This window comes from Schistocerca nitens, chromosome 1 (assembly GCF_023898315.1).
Source record: "Schistocerca nitens isolate TAMUIC-IGC-003100 chromosome 1, iqSchNite1.1, whole genome shotgun sequence".
Taxonomy (NCBI): domain Eukaryota; kingdom Metazoa; phylum Arthropoda; class Insecta; order Orthoptera; family Acrididae; genus Schistocerca; species Schistocerca nitens.
The window spans coordinates 1239586558-1239612321 of NC_064614.1; the positions used below are offsets into that span (position 1 = coordinate 1239586558).

At 45.6% G+C, this 25764-nt stretch overlaps 1 protein-coding gene across 1 annotated transcript in view; it reads left to right on the forward strand.

Annotated features, from left to right (window-relative positions):
• Positions 1 to 25764, forward strand: part of LOC126233794 (uncharacterized) — a 455553-nt gene that overhangs the window by 380931 nt on the left and 48858 nt on the right. The window contains exon 4 of the mRNA XM_049942885.1: positions 16968 to 17379. Within this exon, the coding sequence (XP_049798842.1) occupies positions 16968 to 17379 (412 nt within the window). The remainder of the gene's footprint in view (positions 1 to 16967; positions 17380 to 25764) is intronic.

Here is a 25764-nt window from a genome sequence, read left to right on the forward strand (position 1 = left end):
CAAATAGACAAAATTTTAGGCGTAGATTATAACCTTAAAGAATAATTTGTTCAGGTCGAAAGAGTGGCGTATCTTATATATAGCTACTGTGTTGGATCTTTTTTGTGGTAGGTTGTCATTAGTTGTCTACAAATTATTATTACTGCTTATTGGCATTTTGTGCCGGTAGGGTAGTATTGTGTTAACATGATATGGTATGCAAATGTGATATACAATATGAATTTCCACTTTTCAGTGCTTTAGGTTTTCAGAGTATCTTATGCTACAATTTATGCTTGTCTGCTGGTGTGCTAAACGACAGTCACAGAAAGTTAATTGAAATGCGTCTGCACAGCTTTAAATAAATACAGGTACAGCGAAGCAGTGTGTATATAATGTGCTTTTCAAGGTCACCACGAATTATCTAGAGTATGTAACAAAACGTTCCTCGCGTCATCTCATACTTGTCTGGTTATTCCGATAACTGAGGACAGTATATAGTACTCGCCAAATTCTTTACGACACAGGAAAGCTCATTCACATGCATTCGGCGTCTCTTCAATAGCAAAAGCCGTTAGGCAGCACTCGTATCCAAACACAGAGCCGTCGTGGTATCCACTCCACCCTAGGAGGTTAAAAATCTAACCTACCTCACACATCGACGAGCCAAAGAAAGTGTTATACCTGTCTAATATCGTGTAGGGCCTCCGCTAACACGCAGAAGTGCCGCGACACGACATGGCATGCGTGCAAGGGATAAGTCCCTGCAGTCGCGCTAATCATCTGTGTGGCTCAGGTGGATAGAGCGTCTGCCATTTAAGCAGGAGGTACTGGGTTCGAGTCCCTGTGGGGGCACACATTTTCAGCTGTCCCCATCGAGGTATATCAATAACACCTGTCGGCAGCTGAGCGTTTCAATTAATTATCATTTATTGTAGACAAGCTGCACGGTCATCAATGGTATCTGTTCTTTCTAGAACAGTTACTATCTTCATATATAAAGTCAGAGAGTGTTCCTGGAGCCATTCTGTAGCAGTTCTGGACATGGGGTGTCGTATTGTCCTGCTGGAAATGCCCAAGTCCGTCCAATTTACAGTGGACATGAATGGATGCAGGTGATCAGACAGGATGCATACGTTCGTGTCACCTGGGTGAGTCGTATCTTGATGTATCAGGGGTGTTATATCACTCCAACTCCACTCGACTCACACCATTACAGAGCCTCCACCAGCCTGAACAGTCCCTTGCTGACACGCAGGGTCCATGTAATCATGAGGTCGTCTCCATACCCGTATACGTCCATCCGCTAGATACAATTTGAAACGAGACTCGTCCGACCAGGAAATATGTCTCCGGTGATCAACTGTCCAATGTCGGTGTTGATGGGCCCAGGCTAGGCGTAAAGCTTTGTGTCGTGCAGTCATCAAGGGTACACGAGTGGGCCTTCGGCTGCGAAAGCCCATATCGGTTTCATTGAATGTTCCGCACGCTGACACTTGTTGATGGCCGGCCGGAGTGGCCGTACGGTTCTAGGCGCTCCAGTCTGGAACCGCGTGACCGCTACGGTCGCAGGTTCGAATCCTGCCTCGGGTATGGATGTGTGTGTTGTCCTTAGGTTAGCTAGGTTTAAGTAGTTCTAAGTTCTAGGGGACTTATGACCTCAGCAGTTGAGTCCCATAGTGCTCAGAGCCATTTGAACCATTTTGAACTTGTTGATAGACCAGCACTGGAATCTGCAGCAACTTGCGGAACGGTTGTATTTCTGTCACGTTGAACGATTCTCTTTAGTTGTCGTTGGTCCCGTTTCTGCAGAATCTTTTTCCGCCCGCAGCTTTGTCAGAGATTTGATGTTTTACCGTCGTACGGGAAAATCCCCACTTCATCGCCACCTCAGAGTGCTGTGCTCCATTGTTCGTGCGCCGACTGAAACATCATGTTCAAACTCACTTAAATCTTGATAATATGCCATTCTAGCAGCAGTAACCGATCTAACAACTGCGCCAGACACTTATTTTCTTATAAAGGCATTGCTACCTCAGCGCCGTTTTTCTGCCTGTTTACATATCTCTGTATTTGAATACGTATACCTATACAGTTTCTTTGGCGCTTCAGTGTACGTACGATAGATTCTAACCTAACCCACTAACCTAGAGTAACCTACTTGACACTGCCAAAAATTGAGGAAGGAGGCCGGACGCACTATGACCACGCTGTCTCCAATGTTATCGGGCGACATACGGTGACAGAGTCTGACGACCGGCGACTGCTGTCGTGTCGCAACGCTTTCCGCTCGCTGAGTGACTGCATGTCTGCGCTCTCTCGTGACGGATGTGCGTGGTCGCAGGTACGGGACAAGTCCCACGAGTGCAGGCCACGCACAGCTCCGGGTATGGCGGTGCCTGGACGCGGATTCAGCCGCAAAAAGCAGCCGCCGCCGGATCGGATTCCTGCGACAACTGGGTTAGCGCTGCCTGCCTGGAGCCTGCTCGCGACTGCGCGGCCGTCCCGGTAGTAGACCTGAGGAACGCAGCCTCCTCGTGGGAGTGGCGCGGCCGGCGGGCTGCGACCGCACGTTCCTGGAAGTCGCATTACCGTCGCCACTCGCAGTCACTGCTATCCGAGTTAACTGAGATGCCGCAAGAGCAATAGAGGCCAGTGCATCGGCGCGTCCTAAGTAAAATACACTACTGGCCCGTAAAATTGCTACACCACGAAATTTAACCGACAGGAAGAAGATGCTGTGACATGCAAATGATTAGCTTTTCAGAGCATTCAGACAAGATTGGCGCCGGTGGCTGACGTCGGAAACGTTGTTGTGATGCCTCGTGTAAGGAGGAGAACTGCGTACCATCACCCTTCTGACTTTGATAAAGGTCGGATTGTAGCCTATCGCGATTGCGGTTTATCGTATCGCGCCATTGCTGCTCGCGTTGTTCGCGATCCAGTGACTCTTACCAGAATATGGAATCGGTGGGTTCAGGACGGTAATACGCAACGCCGAGCCTGGATCTCATCTGCCTCGTATTACTAGCAGTCGAGATGACAGGCATCTTATCCGCATGGCTGTAACGGATCGTGCAGCCACGTCTCCATCCCCGAGTCAACACATGAGGACGTTTGCGAGACAACAACCATCTGGACGAACAGTTCGACGACGTTTGCAGCATGGACTATCAGCTCGGAGACCACGGCTGCGGTTACCCTTGACGCTGCATCACAGACAGGGCGCCTGCGATGGTGTACTCAACGACGAACCTGGGTGCACGAATGGCAAAACGTCATTTTTTCGGATGAATCCAGGTTCTGTTTACAGCATCATGATGGTCGCATCCGTGTTCGGCGACATCGCGGTGAATGCATATTGGAAGCGTGTATTCGTCATCGCCATACTGCCGTATCACCCGGCGTGATGGTATGGGGTGCCAGTGGTTACACGTCTCGGTCACCTCTTGTTCGCATTGACGGCATTTTGAACAGTGGACGTTACATTTCAGATGTGTTACGAGCCGTGGTTCTACCCTTCATTCGATCCCTGCGAAACGCTACATTCAGCAAGATAATGCACGACCGCATGTTGCAGGTCCTGTACGGGCCTTTGTGGATACAGAAAATGTTCGACTGCTGCCCTGGCCAGTACATTCTCCAGATCTCTCAGCAACTGAAAACGTCTGGCTAATGGTGGTAGGGCAACTGGCTCGTCACAATACGGCAGTCACTACTCTTGATGAACTGTGGTATCGAGTTGAAGCTGCATGGGCAGCTGTACTTGTACACACCATCCAAGCTCTGTTTGACTCAATGCCCAGGCGTATCAAGGCCGTTATTACGGCCAGAAGTGGTTGTTCCGGGTACTGATTTCCCAGGATCTATGCACCCAAATTGCGTGAAAATGTAATCACATGTCAGTTCTAGTATAATATATTTGTCCAATGAATACCCGTTTATCATCTGCATTTCTTGTTGGTGTAGCAATTTTAATGGCCAGTAGTGTATGACAGTAAGGGGTACATGAAAGGGAAGCAGTAGTTGAGAGGTGATGTTCATTGAGGAAGCAGTGAAGCAAACCAAGGAGAAATTTGGAAAAGGAAATTAAAATTAAGGGGACAGAATAAAATATTTTGATGTGCTGATAACTTGGTTGGTTGGTGGATTTGTGGGAGGGGACCAAACAGCGAGGTCTTCGGTCCCACTAACGACACGGTAATTCTCTTTGAGACGGCAGCGGGGTTGGGAAATCAGTCGTACGGAACGGAAAAACGGTATAAGATGAATATCAACGATACTAAAACAAGCGTAATGAGATGTAGTCAAACTGAATCAGGCAATGCTGAAGGAATGAGATGACTAAATGAGGCGCTAAAAGTAGTTGATGAGTTTCACTATCTGGCCAGATATCTGATGATAACCGAACGTAGACAAGCAATATTTAAAAAAAAAGCATTTATAAGAAAGAGAATTTTGTTGATATCGTATGTAAATATGGCTGTTAGGTGGCCTCTCCGAAGATTCGTCTGGACTGTAACCTGGGGGTGAACGATAAACTATGCAAAGAAGAGAACAGAAGCTTTCTAAATACGATGGTGATGCTACTGAAGAATGCTGAAGATTAGATGAGTAGATCTAATAGCGAATGAGAAGGTACTGAATCGAATTGAGGAAAAAAGATATTTATGGCACAGCTTGACTTTAATGGCCAACATCAAAATGTGTCACATTAATGTTAACAACAGTGAGACAAACTTACTCGACTACGTGTGTTTTCTGTGATGATGGGTCCCTCATGTTGTCAGAGCCTCTCATCGCTATAGAAGGCAATTTGAGGACTGCGCAGCATGAGACAGGATACCTCAACCTTCTGTTCATCCCGACAGCATTTCGGCGATGGGTCGCCTTTGAAGACGAAAATGCTTGAATACACTACGCGTACTTCCAGGAAACAGAAAGTAACGAGGTGCAAGGCCCTGCGATATCTGTTGACCCGACCCTGATCGTGCTTGAGACCAGTAGATGCATGCAGTGTGTCGTCGAACGAACCCTCATCGCACAGGGACGACCCCAAGAAGACAGCAGTTGAGGAGCGGCGACAGCTTAGCAGCGACATCCCGACCACTCTGTCGACAGAATCCCAAGGGGAGTCCAAACAGTTTGCATGCGATGGAGAGGCACGGTACATCGAAGGTCACTATGATTTCAGAGAGGCCCACTTTCGAACAAAAACACTTCAATTTGGTGATGCATTTGAGTTTTCTTTCACAGTATTTTTTATGTTTAACTTTGTAAATCTTATCTTTCATTACCTGCTCCCCTTGAATCTCAGTATGTTCTCAGATATGTAAGAGGAACAAAAAATTTTTTCGCCAGGTTTATTTGAAATAATATACAAGGTTAGATAATGTGTAAGTGTTACAGTTTTACTTCTTTGCGGATATGTCACACGGGTGATCAACTCAAGAGAGTAGTCCGTTACCTATTACGCCACATGTACACAGAATACAAATGATATTAATCTTCGTATTTCTAACTTTTTGCCTCACGTCTTCCTAGTTAATCTACTACACAAGCTGATCAAAAATATCAGGACATGCCTACGTAATGTGGAATTCACCACTAGAGGCGGGTCCACCAGTATAAAAGGAGACGGGTGGTGTTGTGTCGTCATTAGAGAAAGAGTAACAGCAGAATGGGCAGGTAACAAGAGCCCAGTGACTTCGAACGTTGGCTAGGCATTGGATGTAACCTGGGTTCCAGATTCATCGGAGACGTTTCGACCCTTCTAAAGCTGCTCAAGTCGAGTGTTGATGTTGTGATTAACAAAGGAAAACGGGAATTAACCACTACAGCTAAACTAAGACCAGGGAGACCTCATGTAGTGGCGGACAGGGATCGTCCAGTATTGCGGAGGGTGGTTGTAAAAAATAGCGTGAAATCAGCGGTAGGAATCACTCGCGAGCTACAAACTGCGACCGGCACCCCAGCTAGCACAGTGGTTGTGCGTATGGAGCTAAAAACTAGGGTTACAATGGCCAAGCAGCTACTCATTAGTCACAAATTTCTGTAGTCACTGCTAATCGACGCTTGAGGTTGCGTAAAGACAATGGATCACTGGAAACGAATGATTTGAAGTGATTAGTCACTTTATTCCTTGTCCCAATCCGATGAAAAGGTTTGTATTTCAGAAATGCCTGGAGAATGTTATTTACCCACAATGAACGGCAGATAAGGTGTGTTACGGTAATGAGGCGGGGGGGGGGGTGCTTTTTGTGTTTAGGGCGTGATCCTCTTATTGCATTTAAGAAAATGATAAACGGAAAATGATGTGAACAATTTTACAGCATTATGTACCGCTTACAGACGAGGAACAGTTGGGAGACGACCTTGCATTAGCGTGACAAATCACCCTGTCATAAAGCAGCATCCGTGAAGCAATGGTTTGTGAACAATAACATTCCTGAAATGGATTTGTCTGTCCACAGTTCTGATCCGAACCCAGTGAAACACATTTGCAGTGAGTTATAACTTCGACTTCGCTCCAGCTCTGTCTTCTATGGTTTCTGCACTTGATAAAGGAAGGACTGCCATTCCTCCACAGACACTCAGTGATTACACTGAAAGTATCCCCAGCAAACTATCACAAATTCGAAGGGTGGACACAGCCCATATTAATGTACGGTAATAGGTATCCGAATACTTTTTATACTTACATGGATATGGTATCTGTTCTTTCGGACGTGTCCGAAAGAACAGACACCGTATCCATATAAGTATATAGCGGCCATGACCTTCTTCTTCTGTGCGAATGTACACATATCCCCCGAACTCTTACGGGACTTGGTAAGAATGTCTTCCATGAGTAATGAATGTGTTGGATTGGGACACTACGAATGTAGTGTGTGGACATACAAGGCGAGAATGTGAGTCTCACGGGAGGCATGCTCGAGAAAGTCCCTGCAGTTGCACTATCTTCCGTGCCCTCAGTGGCTCAGCGGCACGGTAACTCAGCGTGTTCCGTCAGGGGGGATCGCTGCCCACTGTAATACAAAAACTGAGTTAATGGATCAACGACGAACTGAAATGGGTGTCTCTTAAAGATATGAGCACTTTTAACCAAGGACGTACTCTTTCCAGGCTTTTTACTAAATCAAATCGTATAAAAAATTACGCGCTTTTGATATATCCTTAATGTGCTGGTGCAGTGAAACAGGTCTCACAAAAACCACCAAATATCCTACGTTACCTTTGAAACCTGTGTTCCATTCCAACACGGCGTCCGCTCAGCTCAGTCTGTGTCGTAGAAGGATATCTTGCATCATACTGGTTCACGTTTCGTAGCGTATTTCCGAAACACGACAAGACTTAATGCCTTTCATGCTTCGCAACATGAATTTCCGCTTTGTGACAACACAAAGTTCGTCGGCTTCATGTCCACGTCAGCTTCCACGTTCTGTGTACGAATGGCTGTGATTGTTGCTTTCCTCCACTGTTCGGAGTATCAAAAGATGGCGACTGCACATGTTTTCCACATATTTGGCGCAAAAATGCAGAGGCTCGTAAATACGGCTACAATCGAGAAAGAAAGCATCATATTGTGGGTTAAACGACTGTAAAATTCCTGTTGCACAGACAGCGTGAAAAGCCTTCTTAATGGTTTGTGTTCGGCGTACGTGACGCTGCAAGATTTACCGTGTCAGAACTAGATCACTGTGACGAGACTAGATACATTCACATTGTATTTCCTTATTTTTGAGCAGTTGTTGAAAAGTTAAAAATTTTTTAAAGTTACGGTACATAGACAAATTTAACAGTTAATTTGGAAGATGTGCCTTTATTTGACAGCAATTCATTGCCAAATAACACTATAGGTTCTAGAAACCATTTCTACCTTTACTGTCTCTGGAGGCGAATGTTCAGAAATATCGTCAAACGTTAGAAAAAGTCCTTGATATCTTCGCATTTCGGGGGTTTCCAGATGTTGTCTTGGTCTTCGTTCATAAGTGTGATGTGATGCAGCTTCGCATAGTAGTCAAAAGTGTGTAAGGCTGTTTATCTCTGTGTAATAGCATCTGTATCCTCCAATTTTGCCTCATTACCAAATTAGCTATTCCTCAATGCCTAAGACTGAATTCTTTTAGTCAAAATGTCCCACAAATTTCTTTTCTCTTCGAATCGATTCACGACATTTTCATTAATTGTACGATCTATCCATCTAATCCTCAGCATTCTTCTGTAGCACCGCGTTTCTAAAGTTTCTATTTTCATCTTGTCTATGCTGTTTACTATCCACATTTTACTTCTGTATAAGGCTATACTTCAGGAAAAAACTTCCAGAAAAGTTTTCCTAGAATTATATTGTACTTTAATACATTTCTCTTTTGCAGAAAAACTTTCCTTTCTATTGCAAGTCTGCACTGTATATCCACTTCACTTCTGCCATCATCAGGGACAATTCAATGACAACATGAGCTCTTTCTCAAAACCCGAGTAATATCGTGTTATTTTTAAGCCACACTACAATCCCTGTTCGAATTTGCTGCAATCTGTATCTGTTGCGATCTTCACCACTTAACAAAACATTCAAAGAACAACAACGAATAGTAATTATTATCTAAATTAGTGGTGTAAGAACAAATCTTTTCCAATCTGTGTGAATATTTGAAGGTCCTTCTAATCACGAGGTAGTTAAACAGTGAAATGATGTGAAATGATCGTGTGGCACTGTTGGTCTGGAGACACCGTCTATGGTTGTTCAGCTGCCTGGCCCTAATCCAAGCCGTTTTATTTGACGCCATTTTGTCATAAAGATGAGATGAAATGATTAGTACAACATAACCACCAAGTCTCAGAGCGAATAATATCTACAAACCAGGCCGGGAATCGAACCTGAGACCGCGCGATCTAGAAACAGTGACGCCAAGTACTAGACAGCGACCTGCGGGCTAGTGAAATAAAAATATTCTATTGCACTTTACATTATTATTCGAAAAGCAGATCTTGTAAAAACGGTTCGTCTTTCTACCATGCATTGAAGTCTCCTCTTCTGAAAGACTGCTAGCGTCCGTAAATTGATAGTAACGATATCGTTGTCGCTCCTCAACAACATATCCCCGCGTTAAGTCTGAAGTTAATAATAAATTAAAGATTCAAAAGGATGATACGATATCATATTATTTACCAATTAATAATTTCGTTATGTTTCATGGTCTCATTGGCAGGAAATTGTGTGAACTTCGTCATCTATCAATCATATAATTGTCGACGCGAAATGTCACTCAGTTGGCAAGACTCAGGGGAACGGGGAGCAACTGTATAGATGTCCAGCGCAGCTCTGGTGGACAAGTTGGCGACTGAACTCTTCTAATAGTTGCTATAAGATATAAAACGTTGTCTTCATGAATCTGTTTTCTGAGCAACTATTCGAAGTAATTTTTACTAAAGAGATCCCGTACATTCACACACAAGTTTTCATCGCCTGACTCTTCCATTTTGTAACTAGCAACTGGAATATAATAAACGATAAGGAAATTTATCCGCAATATTTTCCAAGTTTTCTCTGCAGCAGTTCGCCACTACAACTTCTGATGAAGGGGTCTGCAAAATCACCCAGTAATCATGTCTGTTCCACCTTTGATTCTGTTCCTCAAAGAGATTATTTCACATTCCGAATATGCTATAAAATCCTACGAATTCTTTACAGCAACAAATATGCAACCACTACTGGCGTCTGCTCTATCCTACTGATATATGTTACAAACTGAATGTAAGCTGTGGTATTCACTTCCAGTTTCAATAAGCATTCTCTTCCTATATCACGTCGGCCTTTAGTAAACTACATTAATTCAGGAGCTTACTATGGATGCTCCATGCTAACTAATACATCATTAACATGGTAGGACGAACGTCCTGTTCTTTTTTACCATGGCTAATGTATTCTTTTCGTAGATTATGATACATAATTCTCCATCGAGCCTATAGAGATGTTACTCTAACCTAAAATACTCCCGTGTATATGGCACACGTGCTCTGCTTCCTCAGTAATCACTTCGTGTAGTGGGAGCCTGACTTATTGAGGGAGGTTCTATAATTCTCCAGCTGATAACTGACGTCTGGACACTGCATCCGGGGTGTAAGTATCTGATTTTGGCACCCGAAACCAGACCAGGAGGCCATGGTCGATTCTGAGTACGGTCCTACAAACAGGGAAGTAGGAATAGAAGGCTAGCTGCCTTCATCGATTCAGCTATCTGTCTAATGGAACCGAGGTTGGCTTCGGAACTCAGGGAGCAGGAGTCATTCGTGCCAACGTGATCTACAATTCGCAATCGTTGGTACACAATACGGTGTCCATTGACAGAGTCTCCTTCCCATATCGGAGGAAACTCCCTAAGACGTATACCGAATGCAAACGGTTCTTCTTACCCGACCTGCCAACTGCTTCCCTGAGCAGATCTTTCACCCACCTGGCTTTGGAGCTCCGAATGGATACCAAACCGCCACCTGTGCTTGTCCGGACTTGGCAGAAAAATCGACCTCAAGCTCAACAGAATCCCGTGCTAACCCAAATGTGTTATCAACAACTGCTGCTATAGCGTATTGGCACAAGCCTGCGGCAAGTGCCCACATTCTTCCTCTGCCTAGAGATACGCGATCCCACTACTGTCCGCTACTAATCCTGGAGTACAGACAAATTGAAAGAGATGTTGCACAGAGGAAGATGAAATGAAACTGGGACTTCCAGGTGGATCCAACGGCGCTAGAGGTGTCGTGACTTTCGGCACTGGTGCCCCGAAGTCAATTGCAACTTGGGACAGGAGCCTAAAGCCCGTCGACTGCAGCCAACGCAGATTCTAGCTGATTCCTCAGCGATCTATTCACCATGTGTCCGAACGCGCTGTCCGATTTCTACTACGTAAAACTATTTAAAATTACGGAAACAAAGTGCAGCAACGAAAGCAGTCAGAGGCTATGGGGAGGGGAGGGGGGGAGTGCTGAAAGAAGGTTACCTAGTCAGTCCACTGCGATTTAACACTTGTAAAGCAACCAAAACACTTAGAACAAAATTATAAACACTCTTCAACACAGATAAACACCCAAACACTATTTACTTCTTCACAAAAGCACATAAGAAAAAGACTAAAATAAATGCTTTGTACGAACTATGTTGCTATTGGGTACAAAAGTATCGTCAGGAGTGCCGCAGGGAGGTGTAATAGGACAGCTGTTATTTTCTATATACGTAAATCATCTGGCGGACAGGGTAAGCAGCAGTCTGCGACTGTTTGCTGATGATGGTATGGTGTATGGGAAGGTGTCGTCGTTGAGTCCCTACAAGAGGTTACAAGATGACTTAGGCAAAATTTCTAGTTGGTGAGATAAATGGTAGCTAGCTCTACGTGTAGAAAAATGTAAGTTACTGCAGATGAGTAGGAAAAATAGACCCTTAATGTTCGAGTACAGCATTAGTATTGTGTAACTTGACACTGTCATGTCGATTAAATATCTAGGCGTAAAGGTGCAAATCAGTATGAAATGGAATGAGCATTTAAGGATTGTAGCAGGGAAGGCGAATGGTCGACTTCGATTTATTGGGAGAATTTTGGGAAAGTGTGGTTCATTCGCGGAGGAGACAGCGCGAAGGACACTAGTGCGAGCCATTGTTGAGTATTTTTCGAGTGTTTGAGATCCACACTAGGTCGGATTAAAGGAAGACATCGAAGCAAATTAGAGGCGGGCTGCTAGGTTTGTTACCACTAGATAACAAATTCTCCCAATAAACCGAAGTCGACCATTCATCTTCCCTACTACAGTCCTTATACGCTCATTACATTTCATGCTGCTTTGCACCGTTACACCTAGATATTTAATCGACGTGACTGTGTCAAGTTACACACTACTAATGCTGTACTCGCAAATGTTACGGAGATGCCTCGGGAACTCAAATGGCGATCACTGAAGGAAAAGCGACGTTCTTTTCGAGGGGCGCTAGTACGAAAATTTAGAGAACCGGGAGTTGAGGCTGACTGCAGAACGATTCTACTGCCGCCAACGTACATTTCGCGTAAGTGTCCTGAAGGTAAAGTCAGAGAGATTAGGGTTTTTACGGATGCTTGTAGACAGTCGTCTCTCCCTCTCTCTGTTTGAGAGTGGAACATAGAAGGAAATGTCTAGTAGTGGTACAGATTGCCCTCCACCACGTACCGTATGGTGACTTGCGGTGCATGTATGTAGATGTACTGCGATACGACGAATGGTACTTATGAAATATCAATTATGATGTCGAAAAAATAATGTTATATAATTTTTTATTTAATTGTAGGAACATGTCTGCAGTCCCTGGTACGCACTGAAATCCCCGCACCCACTGATAAAGCGGAGATGGGCGGGCTGCACCGTATTGTTTTGCATCCTCTAGTGGTGTGCTACGGAACTGTGGGGAATTTCGATGGGCACCAGGACTGTAGACACGTACCTGCAAACGAACAAAAATAACAATTAAGTAACTTTACTTTTTCGAGGGGATAATTAAAACTTTATGACTGTCCGTCTTATATGCTGCCTCAGACGTGTCGACAGCGTGTTCAGCCCATTGTACCTCGAGGGTTGCTCATAAGTAGCTACAGGGTTTCAGGAGGCTAGTGTGAGACGTAGAGAATAGTGCCGCACACACCAGTTGACAGAGTTTCTCTCCAAGTTTCGATCCGTAATATGCGCTGTGGTGTAGTTACGGAGTACACCACTAATGGGCAGGCTTGTCAATACGTGTAAACATATCATGTGCTTCGTACTGTCACGTGCAACTAATTCGCACCTGTAGGTAGGCAACCCAATGAACAGATCTCCAAAACATGCTGTCGTCGTTGCGCCTCTCCGTGAAGTAGCAGGGACTTCAGTGAATTTTACACATGTGCTCTTCCGCCCATATTGACGTTTGCTATGTCATAAACCCTACGTATTGAGACACGTTATCGTTTACTGTTATTGCACTGATTAACAAATCTAAATAAATGAGCAAGAAAGTACTGTACGTTAACCGGGGACCTAGAAACGACGGAGAGGCTCCGTCCCCACCGCAGCCACAGTGGTCCACAACCCCACGACGACTACCGCAGTCCACTCATTAAGATAAAACTTCCCACGGGGACTGAAAGTATGCCTTGATTCGGGTGTCATACACCTATTGTATCCTCTCCTAAGTTATTTACCAAAGAAAAAAACGCCAAACTGACGTACTTTTTCAGAAATTCTTTTATTTAGGTGACCAATTTCGGCATCTCATAAATGCTACCTTCGCCCGCCCGGTTAGCCGAGTGGTCTAAAGTACGGCTTTCCGGAGTGGGAAGGAGCGCCTGGCGCCTGGCGCCTGGTGCCTGGCACGAATCCGCCCGGCGCACTGTTGTCGAGGTCCGGTGAGTCGGCCAGTCTGTGGATGTTTTTAGGCTGTTTTCCATCTGCCTTCGCGGATGCTGGCTGGTTCCCCTTATTTCGCCTCCACTACACTATGTCGGCGATCGCTGCGCAAAGAAGCTCTCCACGAACGCATATACCATCATTACTCTACCACGCAAACATAGGGGCTACACTCGTCTGGTGTGAGACGTTACCTGGGGAGGTCCACCGGGGGCCGAACCGCACAATAACCCTGGGTTCGGTGTGGGGCGGCGGAAGGGTGAAGTGGACTGCGGTAGTCGTCGTGGGGTTGTGGACCACTGCGGCTGCGGCGGGGACGGAGCCTCTTCGTCGTTTCTAGTCCCCGGTTAACGTACAATACAATACATACAATGCTACCTTCAGGTCCCAATACAATCCGTATATAGAAAATCGGATACATCGATACAGGATTACCTGGAGTCATCAATATCTGGGTACCGTGAATTATTTGTGGGGTGTGTACTTCGAAGACTTAACAGCAACTGATCACACCTGCAGTCAGAGAAAGTCTTGTGTTGAATGAACGTTGGCCTGTTGGCATCAGGATACTGTTTCATGAGACGTAACATATTAGGACACAAAGTGTCTGAGACCTATTAGTAAAGCGAGCTGTTGCAAGTGTTTTGAAAGGTGAAATCACCGAAAGGGCTGCTGCTGATCGTTTCAATGTGCCGTCAACTATACTGCAAAGGAAATTAATATCAGTTGTAGAAAGTAACAGACATCTATCACATCTCAGATGCGGTGTTTAAAACCAGTATTTTAAGAAAATTACGAAGAAATTTTTGAAGCACAAACATGAGACAGCTGTGAGAACTTGTCGTAAGTAGTGCTTGGGAAGGTCAGTCTGTAGAGCACTTGCCCGCGAAAGCCGCAGGTCCCGAATTAGAGATTCGGGCCGCTACACTGTTCTAATCTGCCGGGAAGTTACATATCAGTGCACACTCCACTGGAGAGTGAAAATTTCATTCTGGATGAGGATTTAGATTCCAAGTAATGCTGCAAGCTAAGATTGAGTTCCAAAAGTTGTCTTACGATTTGGCATAAAATTTAAAACTACCTCAAAGATTTAAAAGAGAAAATCTTTATATCAAAATCTTTTGAAGAAGCACCCAAAACTGCTTTACAGAAAACCTCAGTCTACAAATGTAGTGCGTTGTGTCAAGTCCAACTGAGTACAAGTTGAAAAGTTTTTTTCACCAGGCGTTTTTTTTGTCGTCTTGTGTTTCTCATATATTTGTTTGTGAATCATAAACATTTCTTACTTATTTAATACATATATTTTGTGAACTACTCGACACTCTTCTTAACATGGTTGCGAATCAGCAACTGTATAAATCTGAAGAGGTTGAAAAATCATCCAACCAGCTGCGAAAAAGGTTTATTAGCCCTTGACCTAGGTTTCGATATTTCTATAGAGTGGGCATTTAACAGTGGGCATTTATTCTGAAGTACGATGAATGTAATCTGGCTGCTGTCTAAAGCCCTGGTATGTGATAATTCTTGTTTTACTACAACCTACCATGTGATGTAACGAGACCCACTCCTTCTGAAGAAGATATTTTTAGAAACATGGTAACCTGGATCAAGGGCTAATAAATCTTTACTTTCCTAATGGCTGGCTGCTTTTTTGCAACCTCTTCTTAAGAAAATCTTTTCTTGCTGTTTGTCGTTTCGGTCAGAAATCTTTTTCCACAATTTACACAAAAACAAAATTCTGGTTAAGCAGCCTTACCTGATTTTTAAACAACGACAAATGTTTCATACCAATTTTGTCGTAAGCTGTCCTTCGTTCCCCTCTATCGTGTACACACATCAAAAAAAGTTTTGCATCACCTAGGGTCCCAGACTGTGGATATTGTATCACAGACACAGTCCCTTAACTGTTCAGAGATGTCATTAAACCCACCCAAAGATGTGAACAACCATGCATGAGCAGCGCCTATTAGACGGAGGGCGTCCGACAGCCTATCAGTTCCAGTCATTCCACCTGGAAGGAGGTACACGGGTCGTGATGTCTGTAGTTCAACCATGCCTAGATGGTCAATACCGCGGTTCGATCACGTCCGCGTTGTTACTTTGTGCCGAAGGGCTCTCAACAAAGGAGTGAACCTAAGCGATATTGTTCGGATGAGGAGGAGATATAGAGAAACTGTCGATGACATGACTCGCTCAGGCCGCCCAAGGGCTATTGCTGCAGTGTTGACCACTACGTACGGATTATAGTTCGGAGGAACCCTGACAGCAACGCCGCCATGTTGAATAATGCTTTTCGTGCAGCCACAGGACGTCGTGTTACTACTCAAACTGTGCGCAATAGGCTGCATGATGCGAAACTTCCATCCAGACGTCCATGGCGAGGTCCATCTATGCAACAACACCATGTAGGGTGTTGCAGATGGGCCCATGCGGGATGGACCGCTCAGGATTGGCATCACGTTCTCTACACCGATAAGTGTCGCATATGCCTTCAACCAGACAATCGTCGACCTGTTTGGAGGGAACCCAGACAGTGTCAAGAGACTGCAGCAAGTTGGAGTCACCCTGCTATTTCGGGGTGGTATTATGTGGGGCCGACGTACGTCGTTGGTGGTTATGGAAGGCCCCGTAAGAGCTGTATGATACGTGAATGCCATCCTCCGACCGGTAGCGCAACCATATCGGCAGTATATTGCCGAGGCATTCGTCTTCATGAACGACAATTCGCGCCCCCATCGTGCACATCTTGTGAATGACTTCCTGCAGGATAACGACATCGCTCGACTAGAGTGGCCAACGTGTTCCTCAGACATGAACCCTATCGAACATGCCTGCGAACATCCCCCAGGCTGTGGCTAAGCCATGTCTCCGCAATATCCTTTCTTTCAGGAGTGTTCTGCAAGGTTCACAGGAGAGTTTCTGTTAAGTTTGGAAGGTAGGAGACGAGGTACTGGCAGAAGTAAAGCTGTGAGGACGTGGCGTGAGTCGTGCTTGGGTAGACCAGTTGGTAGAGCACTTGTTGGCGAAAGGCAAAGGTCCCGAGTTCGAGTCTCGGTCTGGAACACAGTTTTAATCTGTCAGGAAGTTTCATGCCTGGGATAGATTGAAAAGGGCCGTTTATGGACGACATGACCCACCAGCCACTCCGAGGGACGTAAGCCGAATCGCCGTTCAGGAGTGGGACAATCTGGACCAACATTGCCTTGATGAACTTGTGGCTAGTATGGCACGACGGATACAGGCATGCATCAATGCAAGAGGACGTGCTACTCGGTATTAGAGGTACCGGTGTGTACAGCAATCTGGACCACCACCTCTGAACGTCTCGCTGTATGGTGGTACAATATGCAATGTGTAATTGTCATGAGAAAAAAAAGGAGATGGAAATGATGTTTGTGTTGATCTCTATTACAATTTTCTGTTCAGGTTCCGGAACTCTCGGAACCGAGGCGATGCAAAACTTTATTTGATGTGAGTAGTTTTCGCGCCGTCGGCTTCTGAAACGTCAGGAGGTACTTCTGAGTGAGCCTTTACTTGTAGAACTCAGTACGCTGCTGGCATAACAGGCGCCGCGCCTCTCGTTGCAGGACGTGCGACGACAAGTCGACGTGCGCGTCGCAGGCGACGACGCCGGCGTCGGGTCGCTTCTCGCGCATGGAGACGGCGTCGGAGCTGGTGGACTGGCGCGAGCGCAACTGCATGTGCGACCCGGGCTGCGCGCACCACGGCGACTGCTGCGTCGACTCGGAGCACTTCGTGGCGAGCGAGCAGCGGCGCGGCGCCGCCACGTTCGAGTGCGTGTCGCTGCGGCGCTTCGGCGGCGTCTACATGCGCACCTCGTGCCCGCCCGCCTGGGAGGACGGGCAGTCGCGCGCGCTGTGCGAGGCGCGGGACCACCTCAGCGCCGTCGACCCCGTGGGCGGCATGCCCGTCACCAGCCGGCGCACCGCCATCACCTACCGCAACGCGCACTGCGCCCTCTGCCACGGCGACGTACAGGTGAGCCGGCCGCCCCACTCCTCTCGCTCTCCTCTCTCGACAGGCCCCGAAGCAGTCGCAAGTGTCAGAGCTAGCAGCATAAGACCAATACGAAGGCTTTCCGGAAGTAAGGTATGATCGGTCGCGAAATGGAAACAACAGCGAAAATCAAAAATGTGTAATTTGTAACAATTAGCTACACCTTCCAGCTACTCCTCTACACATTCAAAGTCTCATCGGGTTTGCTGCCGGAACCTAAAATAAGCTCCATTCAATACACTACTGGCCATTAAAATTGCTACACCACGAAGATGACGTGCTACAGACGCGAAATTTAACCGACACGAAGACGATGCTGTGATATACAAATAATTACCTTTCCAGAGCATTCACACAAGGTTGGCGCCGGTGGCGACACCTACAACGCGCTGACATGAGGGAAGTTTCCAACCGATTTCTCATACGCAAACTGCAGTTCACCGGCGTTGCCTCGTGAAACGTTGTTGTGATGCCTCGTGTAAGGAGGAGAAATGCCTACCATAACGTATCAAAGGTCGGATTGCAGCGTACCGTGAATGCGGTTTATCGTATCGCGACATTGATGCTCGCGTTGGTCGAGATTCAATGACTGTTGGCAGAACATGGAATCGGTGTGTTCAGGAGGGTAATACGGAACGCCGTGCTGGATCCCAACGGCCTCGTATCACTAGCAGTCGAGATGAAAGGCATCTTATCCGCATGGCTGTAACGGATCGTGCAGCCACGTCTCGATCTCTGAGTCAACAGATGGGGACGTTTGCAAGACAACAACCACAGTTCGACGGCGTTTCCAGCAGCATGGACTATCAGCTCGAAGACCATGGCTGCGGTTACCCTTGACGCTGTATTACAGACAGGAGCGCCTGCTATGGTGTACTCAACGACGAACCTGGGTGCACGAAAGGTAAAACGTCATTTTTTCGGATGAATCCAGGTTCTTTTTACAGCATCAAGATGGTCGCATTAGTGTTTGGCGACATCGCGGTGAACGCACATTGGAAGCGTGTATTCGTCATCGCCATAATGGTGTATGACCCGGCGTGATGGTATGGGGTGCCATTTGTTACACGTCTCGGTCACCTCTTATTCGTATTGACGGCACTTTGAACAGTGGACGTTACATTTCGGTTCTGAGACGACCCGTGTCTCTACCCTTCATTCGATCCTTGCGAAACCCTACATTTCAGCAGGATAATGCACGACCTCATGTTGCAGGTCCTGTCGGTCCTTTCTGGATACAGAAAATGTTCTACTGCTGCACCGGCCAGCACATTCTGCAGATCTCTCACCAATTGAAAACGTCTGGTTAATCGTGGCCGAGCAACTGGTTCCTCACAATACGCCAGTCACTACTCTTGATGAACTGTGGTATCGTGTTGAAACAGCATGGGCAGCTGTATCTGTACACGCCATCCGAGCTCTGTTTGACACAATGCCCAGGCGTATCAAGGCCGTTATTACGGCCAGAGGTGGTTGTTCTGGGTACTGATTTCTCAGGATCTATGCACCCAAATTGCGTGAAAATGTAATCACATGTCAGTTCTAGTATAATCTATTTGTCGAATGCATACCCGTTTATCATCTGCATTTCCTCTTGGTGTAGCAATTTTAATGGCCAGTAGTGTATTTCAGCGAACCAACTGTTTTCCATCTTCAGAAGAATACTGCTTCTGCTGCTGAGCCCCGCTGAGAACTAATGCCAAGGCTGCAAATCGACGCCTGTATAGGCCCAAATATCGTACACGGCGCATGCGCTGCCCCCATTGTTGTTGCCTTCCAAGACTCGGCAAGTGGCACCGTCCTTATGGAGCACCGGCGGCAACGATATATCGCACTCAGAGACTATTCTTTAACACTCGGACTAGCAGCACGGAAGAACGTTCGGTTTTGATGCAGGATAGTTCAGGGTTCCACTTCTTACTAAGAGGAAACCCATTGTCTCTGTTAATCTAATTATTCACCAACTTTATTTCACTTGCCACTTTATCAACACTGTTACAAAAACCGAAAGTGTTGGCAACTATCACAGTTTCATAAAATTTCGTCCCTTCCTTAAGCAATGTTCTGCTACCGTTGACTTTTCCGTCTGGTGTAGCCTCGTACGACGGCTATGTTCCATGCACCTGTCGTGAACTGTGCGAATCGAACGACCGACATAGGCCTTCCCATACTGGCAAACCTGCCGGGGTGGCCGAGCGGTTCTAGGTGCTACAGTCCGGAACAGCGCCACCGCTACAATCGCAGGTTCGAATACTGCCTCGGACATGGATGTGTGTGATGTCCTCAGGTTAGTTAGGTTTAAGTAGTTCTAAGTTCTATGGGACTGATGACCTCAGAAGTCAAGTCCCATAGTGCTAAGAGCCATTTGAACCATACTGGCTTCCTAAGCCCCAAATCATCTTTCACAAGGCCGAGTAGCGACCGAGTCTTGAAACGTGGATAGTACATACTCCAAAACTCCTTAATTTTTTTCTAATTTTAGACGATGTGCTCCTAGCGTAAGGAATAAAGGCCACCGATCTATTCTCCTCTTCATGCACCTCCGGTGATGGTAATGATTCGGTGATGGTCCAAAAACTTCTCTACATTGTCACCGCTCCTACTTAGATACTCCTCGTAGCGTTGTACCGACTTCCCAATACCCGCGTCGTAGAAAGCAGCCGCCTGTGCTTTCCACCAATTTTGCCACGGTCGTTGTCTGTGCCAAAATCCTTTCTGCATAGCCAGCGGTTCATGTGAGCAGAGATGAAACTCAGGGGAAGCCAATTACGGGCTGTATTGTACGTGTTCAAACATTTCCCTTCGAAAACGCTGCAGGAGCATCTTCATCGCCTCTGAAGAGTGCGGCCGAGAATTGTCATGAAGAAGGAAACGTATGGCAGTTATGTTACGTGGAATTTCATGACATGAGGCGAAATCTATCAACCAACCCTCGTATTTGGCAGGAGACACTATTTCCTAAGTATCGTTTCGTGCCCACTGAGGGCTCAGAACTGTCGACAGGCGTAGTGGAGACCCTGCCCAATACATTTGAGCATAACTCCATCGAATCTTCACAGTGGTTTCCATTTCGTAACCGATCGGACCTTTCTTTCCAAATAGCCCTCGAAGAATTCTTCTTCTTCTTCTCCTTCTTCTTCTATTTCTGCTTCCATGTTTTATTTCGCATGTTTTATGGGTCGGCCCTTCTAGTCCCGTTACGCCATTCTGAAAGTATTTGCACCATTTTAGGATGCAGTCTCTATGCTTTCATCCTGTTCTTTAGGCTTCTAATCGATATATTCGGTGGGTGAAAGGGGCCTCTTCTGTGCTGGATCAAGTAATGTTGTTTTCATACTGGGCGCTTATAAAAGCACACGGATCCAAAATGACATGTGCCGAATGCAGTACCTGTTAATATGGGCCAATCGGTCCTCTCATTTCCATTTGTCTGTTACGTAGCGTAGACAACATAGATAGTGTCTCATGTGGTTGCCATGCATCCTGGTACATCCTTCGGCCCTTCTTCGCACTGTTTTGTATTTAGATGGGAGCAACACTCCACAATTAATGTACCCAAATAGCAAGGAACATTTATAAGGTGATTAAATGTAATGAAAAAATACAGTGGCACAGTTTTTTGGGACGTAAGTCGCACTACTTGACTGAGTCACTTTTGCACCGGAATCTTCTTACAGGGATGAGGTTTCTGAGGCCAAGGTCGGCAGCGAGCAGTCGGGTGCTCGAGGGTGGACCGTACGGTGGGATGGACGAAGTGAGGTGCGGTTCATGGACTGCTAGGCATAGCCGGCTAAAGCCAGGAGCGTCAACTGACGTAGAGAGCAGCCAGGCGGCGCCCTCCTGTCTGAAGGATACCAGCATGGCTTTCAGTTGCACGTGATTTCATGGAAGAGAAGTGGTGCCCGAGACAAGCACTGTCTGAGCCCCTACAGCGTTATATAAGTCGCTAGCGGCGAGGCTGGCTCCACGCGATATTGTGGCAGCTGCTGCAAGTCCTGTTGAAAACAACCGGGCGCGTGTCCGCTGTTGCGGGACTTTTACTGTCGAGGCTCTGAGGGCAGCGTAGCAAGCGAACCTGAGCTTCGGCAACCCGCAATACACACTTGTATGGCTGGTGGTGTGTAGCAGGCAACAACCTGGGAAGCAGTACAGCGAGTGACACACACTTTCAAATTCACCTGGCTCTATTCCGACTGCGTCAAATACATTGAGGTGCCAAAAGTCTTGGGATAGCAGTATACACATATGCAGATCGAGTACACAAGCTATTAGAGGGCCGTGCGTTGGCGGAGCTTTTACTTGTAGTGATTCATGTGCGGTTCTACGCGCTTCAGTCCGGAACCGCGCGACTGCTACGGTCGCAGGTTCGAATCCTGCCTCGGGCATGGACGTGTATGATGTCCTTAGGTTAGTTAGGTTTAAGTGGTTCTAAGTTCTAGGGGACTGATGCCCTCAGATGTTAAGTCCTATAGTGCTCAGAGCCATTTTTTGATTCATGTGACAGGGTTTCCGACGTGATTGTGGCTACGCGACGGGAATTGACAGACTCTGAACGCGGAATGGTAGTTGGAGCGAGACGTATGGAACATTACATTTCGGAAACGGTTAGAAAATTCATTATTCCGAGATGCAAAGCGTCAAGAGTGTGCCCAGAATACCAAATTTTGAGCATTACCTCTCCCGAACGCAGTGGCCGACGGCCATAACTTAAAGACCGAAAGCAGTGGCGTTTGCGTAGAGTTGACAATGCTAACACACAAGTAACACTGCGTGAAATTACCGCAGAAACCAATGAGGGACGTATGACGGACGTGCATTGTTATGACAGTGAGGCGAAATTTGGCGTTAATGGGTTATGCCGGCAGACAACCGACGTGACTGTCTTTGCTAATAGCACGACATCGCCTGCAGCGTCTTTCCTGGGCTTGTGACCATATCGTTTGGGCTATAGACGATTCGAAAACCGTGGCCTGGTCATATGAGTCCCAATTTCAGATGGAAAGAGCTGATGGTAGGGTTCGACTGTGGCACAGTCCCCATGAAGCCATGGATCCAAGTTGTCAACAAGGCACTATGCAAGATGGGTGTGACTCCATAATTGTGTGGGCTCTGCTTACATGGAATGGACTTGGTACTGTGGTTCAACTGAACCGATCATTAACAAGAAGTAGTTATCTACTTGGAGACCATTTGGAGCCATCTGTAGACTTCATCTTCTCAAACAACGATGGAATTTTTATGGATGACAATGCGCCATGTCACCGGGCCACCGTTATTTGCCATTGATCTGAACATTCTGTACAGTGCGAGCGAATGATTTGACCACCCGAATCGCTTGACATGAATCCCATCGAACATTTATGGGACGTAGTCGAAAGGTCAGTTCATGCTCTAAGTCCTGCACTAGAAACACTTTCGCAGTTATGGGCGGCTGTAGAGACATAATGGTTCAATATTTCTGCAGGGGACTTCAAACTTCTTGTTGGGTCCATACCACATCGAGCTGCTGCACTACGCCAGGGGAAAGGAGAGCAGGTATCCTATAATTTTTGTCACCTCCGTGTATAGGCAGGCTGCATGTTGTTACCACATCCTTCGGCCCTTCCTCTCAAGTTTAAACATTTTTGTTAGGTGACTGTAAACAGACGTTAAATAACTGACCATTAGCTGTTTTATTGAAAACCTTAGGCATAAACTGTTTCTGTCTTAGACAATCATCAACGGATACCTATTCAAACGTACAAACACAGACAAATAAAGTACACAGAAATTTATAAAGGAATTAGAAAGAGCAACAAAAGGAAGGTGAATACTCATAACGTTAAACAATTTAGAGTAAATACCTAGCTCATGTCGTTATCTAACAGCGAATACATCTCAGGAGTTATAATATGTAATAAATTTCAGTATAGAAAGTTCTACACAGGACATTTAAGGGCGAACTCAATAGTGACTTCAGTTAATAGAGCAGTATATACACTACTGAAAAGGCTACAGACGTAAGTACCAACATGGTACAAACACTGAAGAGTTGGTCGAAGACCATCAGTAAATTTTTTCATGATATTATATAAAGCATATCAATCATGAGTTAGAAACTGATTGAAGGAAGTGATTATGTTTGGCGTTTTTGGTGGTTTCTCATGTAAACAGAAAGTGGTAAACGAAGTTGCCCTTACAAAGATAAAGAAACATCCATCCTAGAGGAGCAAGGTACAAATTTCTGCAATATGCACATGGTAAACAGTAGCAAAATGGTTGCATAATAATACATGAGATCTGTAAAAACTACATCAATCGCAACATAAACATAATGTAAATGATGTTCATAGCATAAAATAGGTTAAAAAATGAAACACATAAAAATAGGTGCAAATTGTCAGATACCATTCATTTACATCTAAGTTACATACATAGTCGTTACCTTATGGTAATGGTTTATTAATGTAACTAGAATTTAAATAAATTTGTACCTATTTTCAAGCACTTTATTTTTAAATCTACTTTATGTTATGAATACTATTTACATTGCGTTTATTTTGTGAAATATGTTCATTTTTATACACTTCATGCAATATTACACAATGATTATCCTGCTGTTTAGCATTTGTGTGTTGCAGAAATTTGTACCTTGTTCCTGTAGGATGGATGTTTCTGTCATTGTAATGGAAACTTCGTTTTTTCCACTTTCTGTTTAAATGAGAACCTACCAAAGAAGATCGCCGAAGATCATGATCGATATATTTTATATAATATCATGAAAAGGTTTAGTGAATGACTCCGACCTACAGGATGGTACTTACGTCTCTAGCCTTCTCAATAGTGTCTATACTGTACTATTAACTGATGTCACTATTGAGTGCGCCCTTAAATATCCTGTATAGAACTTACTATACTGGAATTTATTGCATATTACAACTGCTGAGATGCATCCACTATCAAATAATGACTAAGAGATGTACAGGGTGATTATAATTTAAGTTAAACTTTAAAAACTGGTCTTAATGACGTCAAATTGCAACGGAATATTATCGGAGAAGAGGGAAAACGTATGGCAGAAGAAAAAAAATAGTGTGAAAATTGATCGATAGATGGCGCTGCATGTGTCAGAATACGCAAATGAAAACACCTGTCATGCGCACGACCCACTGAAGTTGGTGTAAACACGTCGCGCACACGGCTTTTCCTTCTTTCGCGTTTGCGACATTTGCCATGACTGTCTCAGTGCAGGATCGCGCTCTCCTTATAAAGCTGTATTACAAGAATGATGACTATGCACATGTCGCTCTGCAGAAGTTCCGGACACTTTGAAAAAAAAGGCGTTGGTCCGATGACTGCCGCGGGTCTGGAGAAAATGATTCGGAAATTCGGAAATTCGAAAAGACGTGTTCTTTTGGTGTGCAACCTGGTAGAGGGAGGAAACGAACTGATTCGGCGTCAGTGGAAGCAGTGGCCACAGAAATGCGGGGGGAGACGAATGGTGGTGTGCAAATGTGTAATGCACCGAGAATTGTCCGAACACTGGACATACCCGTGAGCACGATGCGTAAAATCCTACGAAACATCCTTTGCTATCCATTCAAAATTACCCATATGCACGAGTTGTTTCTTGTTGACCTGCCAGCAAGAGAGACCTTTGCTTTAGAATTTCTTGCTCGGATGGAAGAGGGAAATGATCGGCAGTGGAAGTTTTTGTGGACAGACGAAGCCCACGTCCATCTGACAGGAAAAGGCAATACACAGAATTGTCGAATATGGGCTACGGAAAATCCACACGCAAATCAACCAGTACCACTTCATCCTAAGAAGGTCACTGTGTAGTGCGGGTTTACGGCATCATTTATCATAGGGCCATATTTTTTGGGAGAGATAGCCGCTTCCGGTCCTGTTATCTGTACCGTCACTGGTAAGCGCTATGAGTGTCTTCTGGACAATCACGTCATTCCAGCTCTCCAACAGCGTAGGTGTGTGGATGGGATCATTTCTCTGCAAATGGCGCACCTCTGCACATTGCAAATCCAGTTAAGCAGCTGCTGAAGTGCCATTTCGGAAATGCTAGAATTATCAGCCGGCATTTCCCTACAGCCTGGCCGTCCCGATCACCTGACCTTAGTCCGTGTGACTTCTGGCTGTGGGGCTATCTGTAAGATGTTGTGTTCTGTGTTCCGACTGCGAACTTGGCTGCATTGAAGGCACGCACTATGCAACACATTCTGAACCTGACCAGTTGTGGAACATGCTGTTTCTCGATTTCAACTTGTGGCAGGAAACGGTGGACAGCATATTGAACATGTTTTGCACCAGTCACACGGAAATTAATACTCCTATTTGATTTGGATTTATGATTTTTATGCGGTTTTTGGCATC